Source organism: Cyprinodon variegatus, unplaced genomic scaffold (assembly GCF_000732505.1).
Source record: "Cyprinodon variegatus isolate N-32 unplaced genomic scaffold, C_variegatus-1.0 Scaffold466, whole genome shotgun sequence".
Taxonomy (NCBI): Eukaryota; Metazoa; Chordata; class Actinopteri; order Cyprinodontiformes; family Cyprinodontidae; genus Cyprinodon; species Cyprinodon variegatus.
In genome coordinates, this window is record NW_015150919.1 from 281,634 (window position 1) to 300,213 (window position 18,580).

Sequence of the window (18,580 nt, forward strand, 5' to 3'; positions counted from 1 at the left end):
AGAACAAAAAACATCAAAAGTAAAGCAGATTTTGTCTCTACTTTTGTGGCTGATGTGGCTCCCTCAAGCCAAGACCTAACAAATGCATTGGGGCTGTTCGTAGCTGCATGTAAAGCCGTCTGGAGGAAGATCAGCTCCTCTAAGTCCATTGTTCTCTACAATAGAAGAATGGTTTTGCCTCTTCCTCCGAGAGGCATGCTGATGGCTCCACTGGAATAGTTTACATATTTCAGGGTACTGTTCGACAGACAGATCAGTGTGGCCGCCACTGCTATGCGAGTGCTGCACCAATCTATTTTACTGGAACACCTCAGGTTTCCTTCAAAGGAGCTGGAGGTTTCTCGGGAGAGAAAAGTCGGGGTGTCTCCGCTGAGGCTTCTGCACCCCCCCACACACACACACCTATTAGCTTTATTTATATCATCAACATGAGTCAGTAATCACAGCCTCTTGGTGCGCAATTGGTTTGTCGCCTCTTGGTGTTGTAAAGTAGAGAGGACATATGAACATCTGGTGTGAGAATCTAAGAATGCTGAAGAAAGTCTCACTGCATCAGAGATGGTTTGAATACCTGAAAAAGCCATTCTTTGTGACACTGTGCTCAGCTCACAGAGAGCAGTGTATTACTCCACTGAAAACTACCATCCATAATTGTATCTATAAAAGAGCTGCCATGAAGCCTGAATTAAAAACCATAGGATGTTCAAATATATATATACACCGGTATATGTATATATATATATATATATGTGATTTTTTTCTATCTTTAGTGATATGTTTCATATCATGAAAATATAATATTAAAATGTATTTTTTTTTCATTTTAATATTAAGGATTAAAAAAAATATATTGATTTCTCTATTTTTATCAGTGATAAACTGATAGATAAATGGCAGTTTAAAAGAATAATTAAGCTTTCAAAGCAATTTATAGTTCAGGAATGTCCACTTATGATAAATCCCATCCTTTGAAAAAATGTTGGTTATTACATCACAAGGCCACCTTTGCAAGTGGCTGTTCAAATTAGGGTATAATGTGACAAATCTGGCTAAATGTTACAGGCTGTGGCAAAACCAGAAACATTTCTAGCTAGTGCTGTTTGTAGTTATTTCCAGATCTTTAAAAAGTGGACCCTAAGTTATACAATATTTTGAAACTTGCAAAAATGAAACAATAATTGCAAAACACTGTCAGGGTTCTGCCCTCTGTTTACATTTATTTTTAGTTTCTTTACATTCTCTGTCTTTATAGTTGTTTTCTAACTGTGTTGAGTTCTTGAATTACTCTCTGTTGCCCCCTTGTCCCTGTTTCCTTTCCCTTTGGCTTCCTTGTAGTTAGTTCTATTCACACCTGCTCCATATTCAGCTAATTAGCCCATCCTTTGTTTTGTTTCCCATATATACACCTCCCCTGCAGTTCCTCATTGCTAGGGTTTTTTTCTTTTGTTGTATAGTTGTTTCGTTGTCTGTTTGCCCCTCCTTGAGAATTCTTCCACAAGTTTTCTGTTTTTTTGCTTTTCAGTACTTTATGTTTTTGGACTTTGCTTCAGTTGCATGTGGGAACCTGACCAAATCTACAAAACTCACCTCTGCCTCCTCATCTCTAAATTTTGGTCTGCAAAAACCTCCACTCAACCTTGACAAAGACATGATCTTTTGAATGTTGGCAAAAACCCTTAGCCTTTGAAAAGCTGTCACATGCATTCTAGAAAACTGCTGGGAGATAGCAAACGCTGTTTATTTGATCAACTTTGTAAAGCTTGCTGCACATCTCACCCAACACCAACATAACAATGAATGTTATCCAAAGTGTAAGATAAGCTACTGACTGCTCTGTCAGTGACTGCATTAACTAAGAGAACCCTTTTCTATGTAAAATATGTATTTTTTTCTTCCTATACAAATTGGCAGAGAAGTTTGGTCATCTGAAAGAGGCTTGACGTTGAGCCACTTTCCTTCACATCAAGAAGGGTTAGCTGAGGTGGCTTAGACATTGGATGCCACATGGACACCTCCCTTGGGAAGTGTTCATCCCACCAGCAAGAGAACAAAGGGAAGGCCCGGGACATGCTGGATGAACAATGACTTGCTGGGATTCTCTATTGAGTCGCCTGCCCCCACAACCCAGTTCCAGATAAGCGGAAGACGATGAGTACGACTACAAAAATAATTCTATAGAGAACTTTCTGAATATCCACCACGAGTTAAACTTACTGTGGCAATAGAAACTTTATGGATATTTTAAAGCAGCTTATCTACAGCTTCAACCCCAAATGTGGTAGGGTTTTCCAAAGAGAATACAAACCAATAATTCTCCCTACCTGAAAAAGGCTGTGCACACTGTGTAGAAAACATGCAATTCCCCCAAGACAATATACTCTAATTAATTGCACAGCATACAGTGTAATAAAAAGAATTCTTTATATTAAACACCAGGTCAGTCAGTTCTTATTGTCATCTCTCAGCCAAATTTCATCATTGTTACATAATAAAAGTAAAGACTGCTGATTCTTGATAAATATGGCTTATTTAGATGAAATCCCCTATTTGATCAGTGGACTCGTAGACAATAAATAACTGTTCAATTAAATGTATATTCGGTAAAGATGCAACATATTTTCCAGTCAACTTTTAAGTTACCCTTTCCAGCTTGACGGGTTCTGTCCTAATACAATGAAACACAGTTCAAGTAGGACCTTAACTTTCTTCAAACTTAAAAAGAGGTGTTCATGAGACTTTGCAATTTTAAAAAGCATAAATGAGAAGAATGCTACACAAATACAGAAGGTATGTCAACCAAAGCTGAGAGCATGAAGTAAAGTATCCTCTGGTTCTTCAAAACTGATCACTTTAAAACCACTCATGAATAAATAATCAGAACATTTCATTTTACTACCTTACTTAAAGACAAGGGTATACAGTGTAACTAACATGTCAGTTGCCCCTCTGTGCTCACTACTGGTCTAAATACTTAGGGTATGGCTTCATTCTGCCAGTCTTAAGGTGCTTCACACTGGGAACAGTACCTCATGGAAACAAGACACACAGTCTCCCTACGATTCCTCATTACTGATAAACGGTAAATACAGTCTACGCACACGCTATCCATTCATGTCTAAGTAAAAAAGACCATTACCCAGTTCCCTACACAATACACAGACCACATAAAGAATGGAGTATTTTACATTCAACACAATTAGAATTTAAGAGAGGAAGTCTGTTCACTCCAGCATTGTTTGAGTTAAGATGGGTGAAGAATGTGGAACATCCAAAAAATCACAAGGGTTGTATCAGGGACAAAATGAACTGTGTGCAAAAACGCTTACCCTTTAAATGATTTAACCAGCGCAGCCTGTAGTTTGGATGGGTTTAACTGATGTCAAGAAAATAGACATTTGTTGCGAAATTATACAGTGCAAAGTCAAAGGTCATCTGATAATAGACATTGAGACAACCATTAACGTAATAATAGACTTGTCTTTCAGCAGTTGCAGCTGGAAACGGTTCGGTTGGACAAATTTAATCTGAGCTCAAGAGTACTCCTGGGTTGGCTAATCTTGCCTAATGAGAGCTTTTTTATTACAACTGCCTTTGCTGTAGCTGCCTAGCCATTCATTATATACACCTCACATCAAATATAAATTGTGCAAGATATGCAAATAGAGCTAATTTACACCTCCACACTGCCAAGAAATATGAGCCGAGAGGAAGGTTTTATTTACAGCTATGTTGACACATACATTTCCAGTTCTTATGCCTAATGTAAAACTCTTCCTGAATGAATTTGTGTAAAATACATCAAGTAAAGTGACATTTAAACAAACATGTTACTTATGTATTTACAATCATGTTAAATATGCATGTTTGTTGAACACATCTACAGCTTATCCGGATCAGCTCTGATTTTTTTGGCAATTTCACACTTCTTCAAATGTACAAAAGCAAGCTGAACAAGTATGCAAGTAGGACTAAAGCTTCATAAGACAGCATTAACTAGAGGCTTTGGCTGCAGAGCTGGAAAAAGGATATTTCACAGTGCCAAACAACGATGACTTGACTCAGTACATCCTTACTAATAGGATCGATTTAATTAAAATGCAATCTTATAAATAACCTTAATATTTCCTCACAGAAATTAAATTTTGTGGTTTACTATTTTTTTTGGGGCAGAACAAATACACAAGTCCTAAGCTTTGAAATGTTGCTGCTTCAGTCTTTGTGGTTTGTACTTTTTCCTTTAAGCCTAAAACTGAATAATTAGCTGCAACCAATCTTAGTGCAGTCACATAGTTATCACACTTGAAATTGGTCAAATGTACAATAACCATCTAACTAATTAGCAGAGTGATGAAGAACAAGATGTATTTAAAATGTATTATCCTTGTATCTTAGCGATGACTATTAATAAAAAGGTTAACAAATTTCAAATAAGATTCTTACAGACTTAAATCATATGACAGTTTTTTTTCTTTTGCTTTCTTTTTTGCTTTTTTCAGGATTTCCCTTTATTTAGCTCAATCCATCTCCCCAAAACTCTAAACAGTTTTGGATGTCTGCTGGAGAAAAGCATCCACTAAGAGTAATGCTACAATTACTATTTCACGGAGGGTCGTGAGATTTATGATTCAAACTTGAATAATGAAACTGAATCACATTTATCATCATAAAATTCCACAGCACACCTAAGAATGATGGAAACCGTCTCAGTCGGTTGTAAAATGTAGATATTTCTCTGCTTATGTCTGTAAATGCGCACTGGTCTGCATGACGAGGAGCAAAAAAGTTCAGTTTATTCTCAAAGGGAACTATCATTCTACATAACAAAGGTGGTGGATCAGCATATTAATTCCAAACATTCAGATGTGATCATTAATCAGGTTTACAATGTGCAGACAATTTTACATAGCATAATTGTGCAAGGATAGTTGCATTGGTACTGCGTGATGGGATTAAAAGTTTTTTTAGAGTGACAGATTGGGTATTGAACAGTCAAGCTCCACAAGACCATGAGAACCAAATCAGCATGTCATTTTATATACAATCCTTAAATATGTGCTAAAATGGATACAATTTAATTTACAATTTGATTAAAGGAGATGATTTACAAGTGGAATCATAGCTATAAATGCACTCCTATTGTTATTAAGCAAGATGCGAAAATGTAACTCCTTTTATAGATGGAAAGCTTTTTTATTACAAAGCTGTGCTCGTATTTATGATGCACAAAGGTGTCTCAAATCCAGTGGCATGATGTCCAGATCAACTCAGGTATCCTTTATTGCTACTATAACACAATAATTGTGACATTGGAAACAGACTCAAAGGAGGCTACACACGCAGAAGCTGACTTCTATGTATTTTCATCCGTTTATCTATTTTCTTTTTCAGGGCCAAGTACCGAATCATTTTAAAACTTATTTGTAGCACACTTCACTTGTGACAGGTGACAGGGTTCCTAATTGAAACATGGGGGTCATATTTAATTCTTTAATTATTTGTTAAACAATACAATAATCAGCATTAAGAAATAATTGAGCTCAGTGCAGAAACTAAACAGCACCTTTTGGACTTCATACAAACATTGTAGAACAAAAGAAGACACTATTCTTTTTACGTCCTGCCAGTTTCTTTAGTGAGTCACTAACATCATTTGATAAGTTGTAGCTTGGCTCTAATAAATCTCCCTAAGGTGTCTTGACAAAGTCTCTCTATGGCTGCCTGACAGCACTGTTGTCAAGGTTATCAAAACACATGCCTTGAGCCTTCCAATTATGCATGCTAACTTACATATTAATTTGTAGGTGGGCACTGTTTCAAACAGGTCTGTCAGTTGCATTTGATTTTCTGCAAACTGGGATTTATAAAGGAAAGATTTGCAGACACAAGTATTTGCATGGTTTCATACATCCAGCTTGTTTTTTTACTTTTCATAAAAAAGTTTCCTAAAATGATATGTCCCCTTTTAAAAAGTAAAGAATTTAATTAGTCAAACGGAAATAATTTACAATTTCTTAGTCAGCACACATCATCATAAGAAACTGATTTTGTAATGTCTTCAGTACTGGTTTTACAAAGACATTGGCACCTGTTAACCCCTGTATACAACTGCATATGATTGTGATGAAAACAGCAGATTACCAAAATGAAATTCCTTCAAACAATCTAAAAAAAAAATCAGTCAATGATCTTATTGTTGCATGGTATTAAAGGTTAAACATAAGATATGGGTAGCTTCTTGACCAAGACTGATCTAATGTCCAACCTTTGGTACGTATATTTTATTATCTTAACATAAGTCAGTAAATTGTCATCACATTGCACACAATAATGGCTTCCTATGAATAAGGATTTGCTACAAAAATTGATCATGCAAAACTGAATATTGCAAATGCTTTAAAAAAAAGAGAGAGAAACAATAGATGTACCTATTCATTTAGATTCTTTTGCACTTTCTAAAAAGTCTTGGAAACTTAAAGTGCATGTTTGATTGTTCTTTAGTCATAGAAATGCAAAGGGAAGAACTACAGCCTAATAAAACAAGGCTAAAATATAAATCTCTAAGGATGGAACAACTGAATATAAAACAAGAGTTCTTCTCTTTTAACGTCTTGGAATTTAAAGGGCAACACATATTGTGAGAAGGAAAAACAACATACTTAATAAATAATGGCGGTTTTCTTGTAGGAACAAGATTAAGGAAGGACTGTTTTTTTTGGGGGGGGGGGTTGGAACATGGTGCAAGGAAGCTAGAGATAGAAGAGGTCAAGATGAAGAAGAGAGGTAGCTTTATTACTGAGACTGAGGGAGTAAACAGCAGAGGAAGATAGAACTAGAGCAGGACAAAGAGGGAGGAGAGACTGTTTCAGCAAAGCCCAGCCGGGATGATGAATGGCCTGCAGACAGAAGACAGATACTATACAACAACTGAAATGAAAGCATCTCTTTTGTGAACACTTTGCCCTCTGTGATTCATTGTTAGTTTTCTCTGCAGGCTTATGAATGCCGCAAAGAGAAACCACAGTTGTAATGATTCTGTCTGAATTCTATAATGCAAGTAATCCTAGGGTATTTTATTATTAGCTATTAAAGGCAGAACAGAAATTATTCTAATTCTGTGATTTGTCAGTATTGGATATACAGTAATTATGACTACTTTTGCATAGTATAGTTACTTAGCATATTTACCGTCAGCATAGGTAAGAATTCTAAAGTATTTTGCTTCACATTTCATTTTATTCAGTCTTCATATATTTGTCTGTATGTTTAAAAACCTAAAAGATGATTCACTTTAAAAGTGGTTGCTATTGTTTTATAATAGTATAAAAATAACAATTTGTGCTTTTAGTTCGTAATACATGGTGGCAAAGGCATGGTGGATGATGGCTAAAAATCTAAAGGGCAACTCACTTGTGCCCCTTTTTTACAACAGTGGAGCTCATTCAGATTTAGTTCTAGCTCTGGTCTTATGATCAAACCGAAAGTTCCTTAGGGAAAGCATAGAGCACAAGTTTTATGCTTTGATTAATTTCACCCTGATCAGATTACATTCCACTAGCAATGATATGTCTGATTCTGCTGCATTTTCCCTCCCATGTGAATAAGTGGCTAAATTTTAATGAAAGGACAGGAGATTAAAGAAGAAGGTTCTTCAAATGCATTACAGAAAAGAGCCAGTGAAGTTTTACCATGTCAAGCTCCACTTTCTCTGCCTCACATCAAAAGCTTGATTTCAAAAAGATTGTGGGTTTACCTTTACATTTTAAATAAAGAAAATGTTAGTATTTGGTTATCCACCAAATTGCAGTGTGTCTGCAAATACCAATGCACAAACTCAATTCATAAAAAAACACTTTACTTTATACCCTTTAGAGGTTAGATGCAATATGGACTATTGTTGTAGGTGAAATATGGGTTGAATGTGGAAATATTTAAGATATTCTTAAAGGATAGCTGAACCCCAATCCTCTAAATGTGTAGATAAACTGTATAAATTAGGCCTTAAAGCAATGCTGTACAAATTTTGACCCAAGTATTTGGTTGATTTATTATTTAAACTTAAAAAAAAATTATAATTTATCAAGTCAAGCGTAGGATAAAATGTAGGTGGGAGGATGTGACCTTGTCTTTATAGTTAACTTCATGACAGCTCAATCTACTGGCCCCATATGGTCTGTTAACAGATTCCAAAAGAACTCAGATTCAGATTCCACAGTGTTGTTTTACAGATACTATCTTTATTTTACTCAAAAACTTTTACCTTTATTGTAGATTTTTTTTAACTCTGCAATATTTTGCCTCAATGGCATAACGACACAACAATTGGCCCGTAAGCAACATTCTGGGTGGGCCCCATATAAAGTACAACACCCCACCCCACGCCATGTTTATTTCGAGAAGTTTTTTCCGTTCTTCCAGCAGCTCTTCTTTGCTTTTTCCTTTTCTGGAATCCACTTAAGTACCTCTTTTTGGTATCCATCATCGCTAACACACTATACTTAACGGTTATGTTTTAATCTACGCACTGGATTACCCATAATTCCAAGTTGTAGTTTAAAGCAGCGGTCCCCAACCACCAGGCCGCGGACAGGTACTGGTCCATGGGTCATTTGGTACCGGGCCGCACAGATAAAAGTTTATTTTTATGCTGTTTGTATTTAATTGTATGCCAGTCATATCATTTTACTTGATCGTAACCGGCCTCCCCACCCAACGGCCATGGCTCACAATCTTGAAATCTGCCATGTGTTGGGGTATAAATAAGGTCCGGTCAGTCTTCCTAGTATCAGTTAGGTTTTCTTCGCACCATTACATCTGCAAAGAGACATCCTAATCCACAATTGCGTAGGGGGCCAACCAGGTATAATTGACGGGGCCCCTAAGAGGTTTGGGGCCAGTAAGCTACATCAGTCTCTGCTTACCGATAGTTGCGCCATTGTTTGGCCTCAAACTGTCATAGTGCAGATCGCTATGTGTTGAAACATCACTAATGCAGAGGAATTTCCCTACTGGTTACAAACTGCATCGCTTCGTACATGTCTACATCACAGCCCTGCCTTACATTATAATTTTACATTCGATTTACCTCACAACTCAGTACTGGGGAGCAAAGGTGACATAATCTCCTAGATAATAGCATTTCCAGCCTCTTGCCTGCGGACGCTTCTACTCCACCATTGTTCATATGAGGCCACAACAGCTACTGTTATAAAAAAAACAACCCAAAGAAAAAAAAAGTTTTATGTGGTAACTTTCGAGTACGAATGGATCGCCCCATGAAACCACGTTGCTCTTTTTATAGCCATATAAAATTAACTGTCATTTTCTCTCCTGTTCATCACACCTCCGCTCATCCCCACACTTGGCTGTGCCCCTCAGTGTCTCTTGGCACTGCCCACTTTGGTAAAACTTTTGCAATCTGTTTAGGGGAGAAAATACTCTAAATTCTAAAAGTAATGTGGTTAAAATATAAAAATATAATTTTCTAATTTGGCATGTACTCCGCATCAGCTAAAAAATGCAAAAGCAATAAAAATTGAGTAAAAGCTTGGACTGTTTTTATTATAGCAAACGTAAACATATAAGTTGTTTAAATTATGCAATTCATGGGCATACATTTCATTACTCAATCTACAAAGTTTTGCCACACAGATAAAAAAAACATTTTTTTTAAATAACAACCTAATAATAACTTCTGTTTTATGTATCTGGGTTAAACTTGTAATTGCATCCCTGCTGCAGAGACAGAGGAGGGAAAGAGTAAATGAAAGACTGACAAAGAAGGAATCAGAGGTTAGAAATCAAGATATATATATTTTTCTATGTTTATCACTTTTATCCTTGTTTATGTTCTCCAAGCTCCCTCACTGCAGTAGTTATTTCTGTTCATATATTTGCCACTCCCTCCAGTTTTCCTGTCTCTTTCCTTTTATCCTTCTTTCTGTCCCCTTTTCTCACCATGTGCATTCTGCGTCACACCAACATCCCCCACTCTCTCTCTCTCCCTTAACACACAATCTTCTCCCTGCTCAAAAAAACAAATCATTGCTGGCAACAAAGCCGATGGATCAAGTGACAGCCTCTTAGTCTGCAGACCTATAGTTCGCTCCTATAAGTCCTCCAAGGCAATGTGAAAATCTATGCTGTTGCGTTGCAGTCCATCCACACTCTGAATATGGAACAGCTTCCCTATGTCTGCTTACCAAGCACATTAAAGATGCTTCCAAGAACATAAACATAAATACAAGTACACCTTGCACTATCATTCTTAAGCAACCCTCTATATAGAGCTGATGATCAAAGATGTGAGGAATTCCTAATGTAGGTCATTGCTGAGCTAAAGTGCTCATGCTCCCAACCACTAAAACAAATGCATATTTTATTTATAAGGAAACTCAGAACAGTATTTTGTGTTTCAGAAAATGATTTCAATCTTTACAATTTTAATTGCAGCAAACATTCATGTTTTATGGGATATGTGTGAATAACTAAATTCTGACTGGATGGAAGAAATAGGTCTTGCTAGGATTTAATTAAGAAAATGCATGTAAGCATCCATCAATTCATTTGTTTCTAGACAACTTTATTGGCTTATTATCTGGATGTCCCTCAATCTCATTAGCTGTTTCATCTCTTCTATCCTAACAATGTTTTCATATATTTCCAATAAAAATGCTTTGCTCTCAGACTACCGTGTCCTTCCTAGAGTTGTTTAAAAGAACCTCTTTGAGGTAGATTTCCTCAAAACCAGCTCCTAGCCAGCAATGGCTCTATCTGTTCTCTTTTGATGCACTAATGAATCTGTATTTTCACTGGTTTTGTCTTTACATCTGTTTCGTCTGACTTAAGTTCTACTCCTGATTAACAGGACCTCTCCTCTCCATCGTCTAGCTTTCCTCCAAAGGTCAATGTGTTTCCCAACCGCCCCCCCAAAAAAATAATACAACGCTATATTAAACTTAACTATAATTGAATGCAATTTCCATCAGATTTCCATCAAACGGAGCACCTGTCCGAGCGATGAAAGACGGCATTTATTGTAGATACTGTCACTTCAATATGAACCAAATTCTTGAAAGAATTAGGCTATTATTCCTAGGCTATTATGATAAGGAATGAATAAGGATAATCTTTGGTGAAATTATAGTAAATTGTGTATTCTATGTGCTTTTTATGACATAACTATTGCAATTCTTAAGTCAGATACATTCCCCAAATGACATATTCCGGTTCTATTCCTGTGAGAGAATAAACAAACACAGCATAGCTCTTAACAAAGTACATTGTATGTACTGAGGTTGTAAGGAAACACAGAGCAACCATTCATCTGTGACACATTTAACACATCCAATAGTTGAGCAGACCAAGACCGGCTTGAACCCTTCTCCCTCCTGAATCTTAAAAATCCTGCTAAAGGTTACAAGGTAGCTGTGAATCTCTAGAGATTATCTTAGGGACAGAAAGAAAAAAGAGAAAGAGCAAATTCTAAAAATGGTTTGAAGACGCGCTATAATATATAGAAGGACACCTTGACACTTGATAAAAAACCTCATGGATGGTGTACATATATAGTTCAGTGCAGTTGGTAATTACTAAAACTGTTTAAACGGAAAGGAAATAGAAGAAAACGCAGAAAGAGAGGGAAGAAAGTAAAAAATTGGGAAATAATTAAAAAGGATGAAAAGATGGGTAGACTCAAAGGCAAACAAAACTAGGGCACAGGCAGGAAGAAACAGAACCCTGGTGTTTTTTTAAAGTTGAGCCATCATAGCCACTAAGTCCCTTTGCTGCTGCCAGGACTCATCCTGCCCGTCCTGCTTCATCCTCTGGGGTAAAGGTACCTTTCAGCCCTTCCCTCCTTTACAGAATTACGTCTCTTCCTCTGCCTTCTCCTACCTTTTTCATTCACTCTGTTCTTCACATGAGCACTATTTCCTCAACTCTACACAGTGTGGCAACAGAACAAGAAAGGATGGCATTAATATTTTAATTTACTCACTCAGTACCCTGTCTCGTCCTTTTAGATCTACAGTTGTGACAAGTTGAGAAGGACATATCTACGCCTCCATTGATGCTGACGTTTTCCTGTCTGCTTCGTTTTCATGTCCTTGTGAGGTTGTTCTTTCTGCATTTGTTTTATTGGCAAATGTTCTCTTTGGTGGTATGGTCATGTTGTCCCCTCACCATTTCACGCATCAACCTTGTTAACATTTCTACTTCATTTTAACAACTGATGACTTAAATTATTTGTCTATTTCCTGCTCATGGTCTAGTGTAAAAAAAAAAAAGTGATTAAGACGCTGTCTGACTCTGAGATATAACAGTAGGAGGTCATCTTGTTTTCTTTCAGAATCATCAGAACAAGATCTCACTTTTTTAATGGTCTGGTTATACCCGAAGATCTAACAGAATAATCTGCAGTGGCGCTCTAGAGGATGGATTTAAGGGTTTTATCATTAACTGGTTACCCACACTCAGATAATGAGAACAGTATGGATTGTATTTAAGAAAACAATGATGTTCTAATATTGTTTTCATAAAAACTTTAGTAATAAAAGTGTAAAATTTAAATGCTCCTGCAAAACGACACATGTGACCAGAAACAACCTCGTATAACAGCTCCTTAACAAACCGGTTGTTTTTAAACTTGAAATATTTGTATTTGAGGATAAGATTTTTCAATTATGATGAAAAGAAAATAACTTATTTTGTGTGTCTGAAAACTCAGAGATAGCGGTTATAGAATACTGTTGATTCCTGAAAAAACATTTTAAGAAAATTTATTTAATTTTTAGAGAGGATGAATTATCCTGCAGTATCTTATATATCCACACACACATATATGTATATATATGTATATATATGTATATATATATATATATATATATATANTATATATATATATATATATATATATATATATATATGTATATATATTAAATTATTTCTAATAATGCGTTTTGTTATTTTCTTTTTGAGAGAACCTCATATTTTTTTTGGTATAATATATGATTTTGTAATAGGTTTTTCTCCTTGTTTGTTTTAAAGTCTGTATACCTAAATTAAAGGTCTTTTGCACTCAAGACATTCTGCAAATCACAAGGCAACTGAATGTGTGTGGAAACTGCAGCTGCATCCGGTCAGTGGATCCTAGTGATAACTTGAGTTACAACATATGCAGAGGATAAAAAAGGGGAAAAAAACTCTTCAAGCAGAACACAATAATATAAAGTTAGATTAAAGTTAAACCATACTTACTTTAGATGAAAGGTTGGCTAGAGTTTCTGAAATACTTTTCAGGTTCCGTATATATTTTTGTCTAATTGGACCAAATATATAATAATCAAAGAACATTATCATATTTTTCAATAGAAGAGAGGGATAAATTAATGACTTCTTCTTTTTAGATCTGTAGCTTTAAATTTTCTTCAGCTTAACTGTCTAATAATGAGTGCTGGCTATATAGTTTTACAACAAGTATATAAAAGTTTAGCTCATGTTGTCTCCCCCAGCTAAAAGCATGGATGTGACTCAATAATTTGGCATTTTGTCACCAGCTCACAATCATTGCATCAATGTGAGGAAAACCTTGTTCTCTTTTCTCATACATTTAGAACACATACACCATGTAACACTAGCATTTTAGTCTAGACCGACCAACCAAAGAACTAAGTAAAAATATATCTGGCATTACTAAAACAAAAATAGAACGGCAACACCAAGACCACAGCAAAAATAGGACCAGTGAGAGGCCATTTTTGAAACAATCAATTAGCCATGTACAAAGCTGATTAGTGAGATAACCTATAAAAGGGTTTCAGACATAAAGGTGCATTGGTATAATGTTTAACATTTACATTTATTTGATTAGCTAAAATCTCTAGTGGAACCCCAACTAATATATGTAGACCATGAACGTGATGCCATCAGTTTAATGAATCTAATAAGAAGATAATTTGAAAAGAAAAAAAAAAAAAGGTAACTTTAAACTCCAACTACACATTTACTGAATGCTTCCAAGTAAAGGATTTCACCCACTTTTTTCTTTCTACGTGTTTTACAGATAATCATCCTTTTTATTTTTCCCTCCTCTCATCATTGAATTGTAGGTATACAGGGGACAGCATTGAAACTGTAAATAATTATATGGGTTCTATTAGAATTTCTGCAGGGATTTCATACGAAGCTGCAGTCAGCATATAAAATGCATCAGTTTTAGTCTCAACATGTATTAAGGAAAAACATCCAGTAGTGAGAGACAAGAAGATGCAGTAGATATTTGAAGATACAGTCTTAACACCAATCTTGAGACTAATGTTTAGTCTTAAGGATAAAAACCTTACAATACACAATACCAATCAAGGTTCAAAAATACACTTAATTACGATGTTTGAAAACTCTCCCAAGAAAAAACAAATGGTGGTAATTAATTCCATGCTGTCTGATACATGGTAGCTGACAGATGCATTATTTTAAAATCAATGATTAACAGAGTTGTTTGAAACCAACTGCTAATTAACACCAACTCTTTGAAATAAGGAACCCTCTGCTACGTACAACCAATTGCTAAACAGAAATATCTAATAGAATTGCTCTTTATGTGTTCCTGTTAGAGGTTTGAAATGCTTTAAATGTGTTTTAAATGCTTACTGAAAGCTGCCACAGCCAGGATAAGTGTGACCACAATGGAGATCCAGGAGACCCAAAGAGCTTTCTTCCTGTAGTTCTGTGCCTCATGGGGTTTCAGCCGCATGCTGCTCTCAAGAAGACCTGCACAGAGACATTTTTGTGAAAATCAATATGATCTTCTTTCATCTTGTGATCATATCATAACTACAGAAACTAAGGTCCATTCATCCATTTTACATCATGCTTTATCCCAGCTGGCGTCATGAGTGGTGCTGGTGCTTATCTCCAGCTGTCTACAAGCGAGAGGTGGACAGGTCGCCAGTCCATCGCAGGGTGGAAATTAAGGTCAGCCAAATTAAGAATATTAATGATTGACTCACAATAGATGTTTGTTATTGTTTTTCTTTACTGTAGATCAAGCGAGTTTCACATAAGATACTGTTGGGGCTTCTGAAAATATACAGATAAATGTTACACTTGTGATCATGAATTAATACCTTTGAACTTCCATTTGTTCATTTAAAACAGGGGTGGGCAACTCCAGTCCTTGAGGGCCGGTTTTCCTGCAACATTTAGATTCATCCTTGGTCCAACACACCTGAAGCAATTGGTCGAATTACCTCCCCAATATGCAACCAATTTCTCCAGAGACCTTTTAATTATCTATTTATTTGATTCAGGTGTGTTAAGTCAAGGGCATATCTAAAAGTTCCAGAATACAGGCCCTCTTGGACTGGAGTTGCCCACCGCTAATTTAAAAGGATTGTAAACAGCTTCCTGGATTCAGAAACGTATCATTTCTATACAATACTATTGTGTCATGCCATAACATTCTAGATCTTATGACCTGTGGAAGAAAGATTTGTTTGAGTTTTTTTTTAGTTTTGCTTTCTTATCAGCCTTTGTAAACCTCAGACCTAAGAATTAGAAGCGATACCAGAATATAAACCTGGCCAGTAAAACTGAATTAAGTCAGCCTGTTAAGGCTCAAACTCTAAAGTCTAGAACAGAACAGACGAGGAAACGGCCCCATAATGCAACAACAGCTCTATTCTGTCACAATAACAGCCAAGAAGGCAGCTTCAAAGGAACAATGCTTTAATAATGGCCTTTATCACACCCCGAATGAGCTGGATAATTCTTTAAAATATAGAAAACTTGCTGCTGTATGACCTTTTTTTAATCTTGTAACTGATTGGTTCTAACTTGTTTCTGCTGACTCTATATGGTGTAAGTCATTCTGACTAACCTGGTTAACTAGAGCACACCTCTATGAATACATCACAGCTTTTTTTATTTAACCATCCAGTCAATATGTACAAATAGTTTGGTGCCCATATCAGTATGAAACAGATTGGCTTTAATTTTAACTATCCATTAATTACACAATAGCCTCAGCTTAATTACTTGTAAATATTTAATGCAAGAAACTCTAGGTGGAATTTCAAATGCTTGTAATATCAATCTAAGTTTAGCTGAACATTCTGTCCTCTGAAAAACGTTAAATTACTTGGTGTTAAAAAAGTGATGACAAGGTTTGTTTACGGAGCTAATTTTATAAACAGTATTCTACAAGTCTGTGTAGAATATAGATTTTGCAAATATAACCATTATTTGTTCCACATCATCATCATATTTTAGTGAGCTGCTTAGCAGAGTCATATAAACAGACTAAGTAATTGAAGTCATTTAGTTTGATAGAGAGATTGTGTTGGTTGGAAGCATATATATTCCCCGTTTAGAGAGGCCAGGTCCTAACTGTGGCATATGGGTTATTAGACGAGTTAGAGGGATCAATATACCCTGAATTCTATTGTGAATCAGAGAGGGTTCACAAATGACCATCTCTACAAACAAAAAAAGGAAAGAAAACAAGAAATAACTGAAAAAGATATGGCCCTATGAAGTGATCAATTTTCAAGTGTTTAAACTAAAGACTGACTGGAAATTAGGGAATAGAGGATCTGTCTCCTGGTAAACTTTCCATTATAATGGAGAGCAAGAATGTTTATTCTAAATTCGGAGAATGTCATTTTGTTTGAAATGGTAATTTAGACTAAAAAATGTATTATTCAGATGTCAGGAATACATTTTCAGTAAAACTAGAACATATTAAAACAGCTGCGCTTCGGATGTTATCATCCCAATAAGCAGCTATCAGTCCCATAAAATGGCTTCAGATTGTGCCAATAAACTCCTTAGGTTGTTACTGTATCATCGTATGAATCCTAATCTTAACCCTACTGTAATTCCTCTATAGGCCTATGTGTAATCTGAAATAAATTTCAGTAGTTCTTAATGCACTGTATAACTAAATATAAATAAAATTATCTATCATCTTGCTCAAGTACTCTGATGCCCTTTCCCTACAGTATAAATATTTAATAATCTGTGAAAAAGAGCTGACCATTCTTTAATAAGTTCCTCGTCAACAGGACATGAAATGTTTGTTTTTAAAAATTAATGTGTCTAACAGATCTTGTAAAGTATATATATATATTATTTTAATTCACAAAACTACGACAAAAAAATCTGCCTTAATCAGGAAAAAAAAACAGCGTGATTGGCTATAAGAAGAATGGAGACAGTGGAAAACTCTGAGTTTACTGAAGAAAACATTCTACCGACCAGGTTAGCTCTGGGGAGAATGTTACTACAGCGACTAAAAGAGAGGCTGAGGAAACTATTTTTGTTAACCGGAAAAGGTTAACAGAGGTTCCCTGTTTTCAGGTTTAGACAACTTAAGAGTTTTCGGTAGACCTGCTTTGTGAAACGGACCCCTGCTCAGGACATGTGAGGAGTTCTCTGTCAAAAAAAGCAAGTTTTCTTAAATAGATAATTCAGCGTTGCGGCTTGCTTGTTGATCTTTATTTAAACAATTGGTGTAACTGAGTTATTTGTGTTGAAAGGATATAACATTACATGTTTCCTTGACAAAGAGTATGTGAGATTGTGAAATAGTAAGTCATTTAAACTCAGGTTATCAAATTCAAACAACCAATTATTATCCACTGAGAAAATTTGAAAACTTACTTTCTTGAATTGAATAAAATCTTTTCTGAAGTTCAGTTATCTCATGTTTTTAAGACAGCTATTGAACTTAAATATTTCAGTCAAAGTATCGTGATGATTATATCAGTCCTGTTACCAAGAGGATGAACATTGATGAACATTGAAAAAACATCCATGTAGATGTTGCTGCCTAAACAGCTTCACTCAGTCTGAAAACTGAAAAAAGTGCATTCTCCTCTCACAATAAATGTGACAATTACTTAATGACTTGTAATTTAGAAGGTTAAAAAGCTTTTTTATCTTCTTTTTTTTTAATTAACTTCACAAACAAAAGAAAGATATTTTTCAAAAAATTACTAAGAATTACTGGTCATTCTGTTAGTCTGAAAAGAGACAGCTGCAATAGAATAGTGATGGATCCAATAAAATGCTTCTAATTATCAAAAATAAATTTATTCTGGTTTTAAGAGAAAGCATTACTAAGGTTACAAGTATCTTATGAAGCTAAAGTAGTGCTAAGTATTGTTTTCAATTATTGTTTGAGAAATATAAAGGTGTCTGCCCCACTAGGACTATAACACTGGAATGGTGTTGCTGTGAAACATTAGAGATCATAGCATAAAAAACCTAGATTATCGGTAATGTTTTGTACTTGTTAAAACACAAATCTTTTTCTAATGTTTGTGTAATAAAAAAACTTACTTTCCAATGTGCATCATTGTTCTAGTCATGTAGTTATCCAATTTTTGGAGATGAAATGTAGGGGCTTTTAGTATTTTGGGGATTGTTTTGTCTTCAAGGTGACAGCAACATGTTACCATGTGCCACGTTAAGATATCATAACAACACGTTTTTTTCTGCTGTTGTGTTTCTACTTGTTTTTTAATGTTGAAATAATAGGTCTATTTTTTAGGCTGATCAAAAGTAAATGTGGGATGGATGG

General features: G+C 35.5%; 1 protein-coding gene across 1 annotated transcript in view; it reads right to left on the reverse strand.

The window, feature by feature from the left end:
- Positions 1–18,580, reverse strand: part of LOC107094145 (transmembrane protein 163-like) — a 68,203-nt gene that overhangs the window by 42,289 nt on the left and 7,334 nt on the right. The window contains exon 2 of the mRNA XM_015389583.1: positions 14,647–14,766. Coding sequence (XP_015245069.1) covers positions 14,647–14,766 — 120 coding nt within the window. The remainder of the gene's footprint in view (positions 1–14,646; positions 14,767–18,580) is intronic.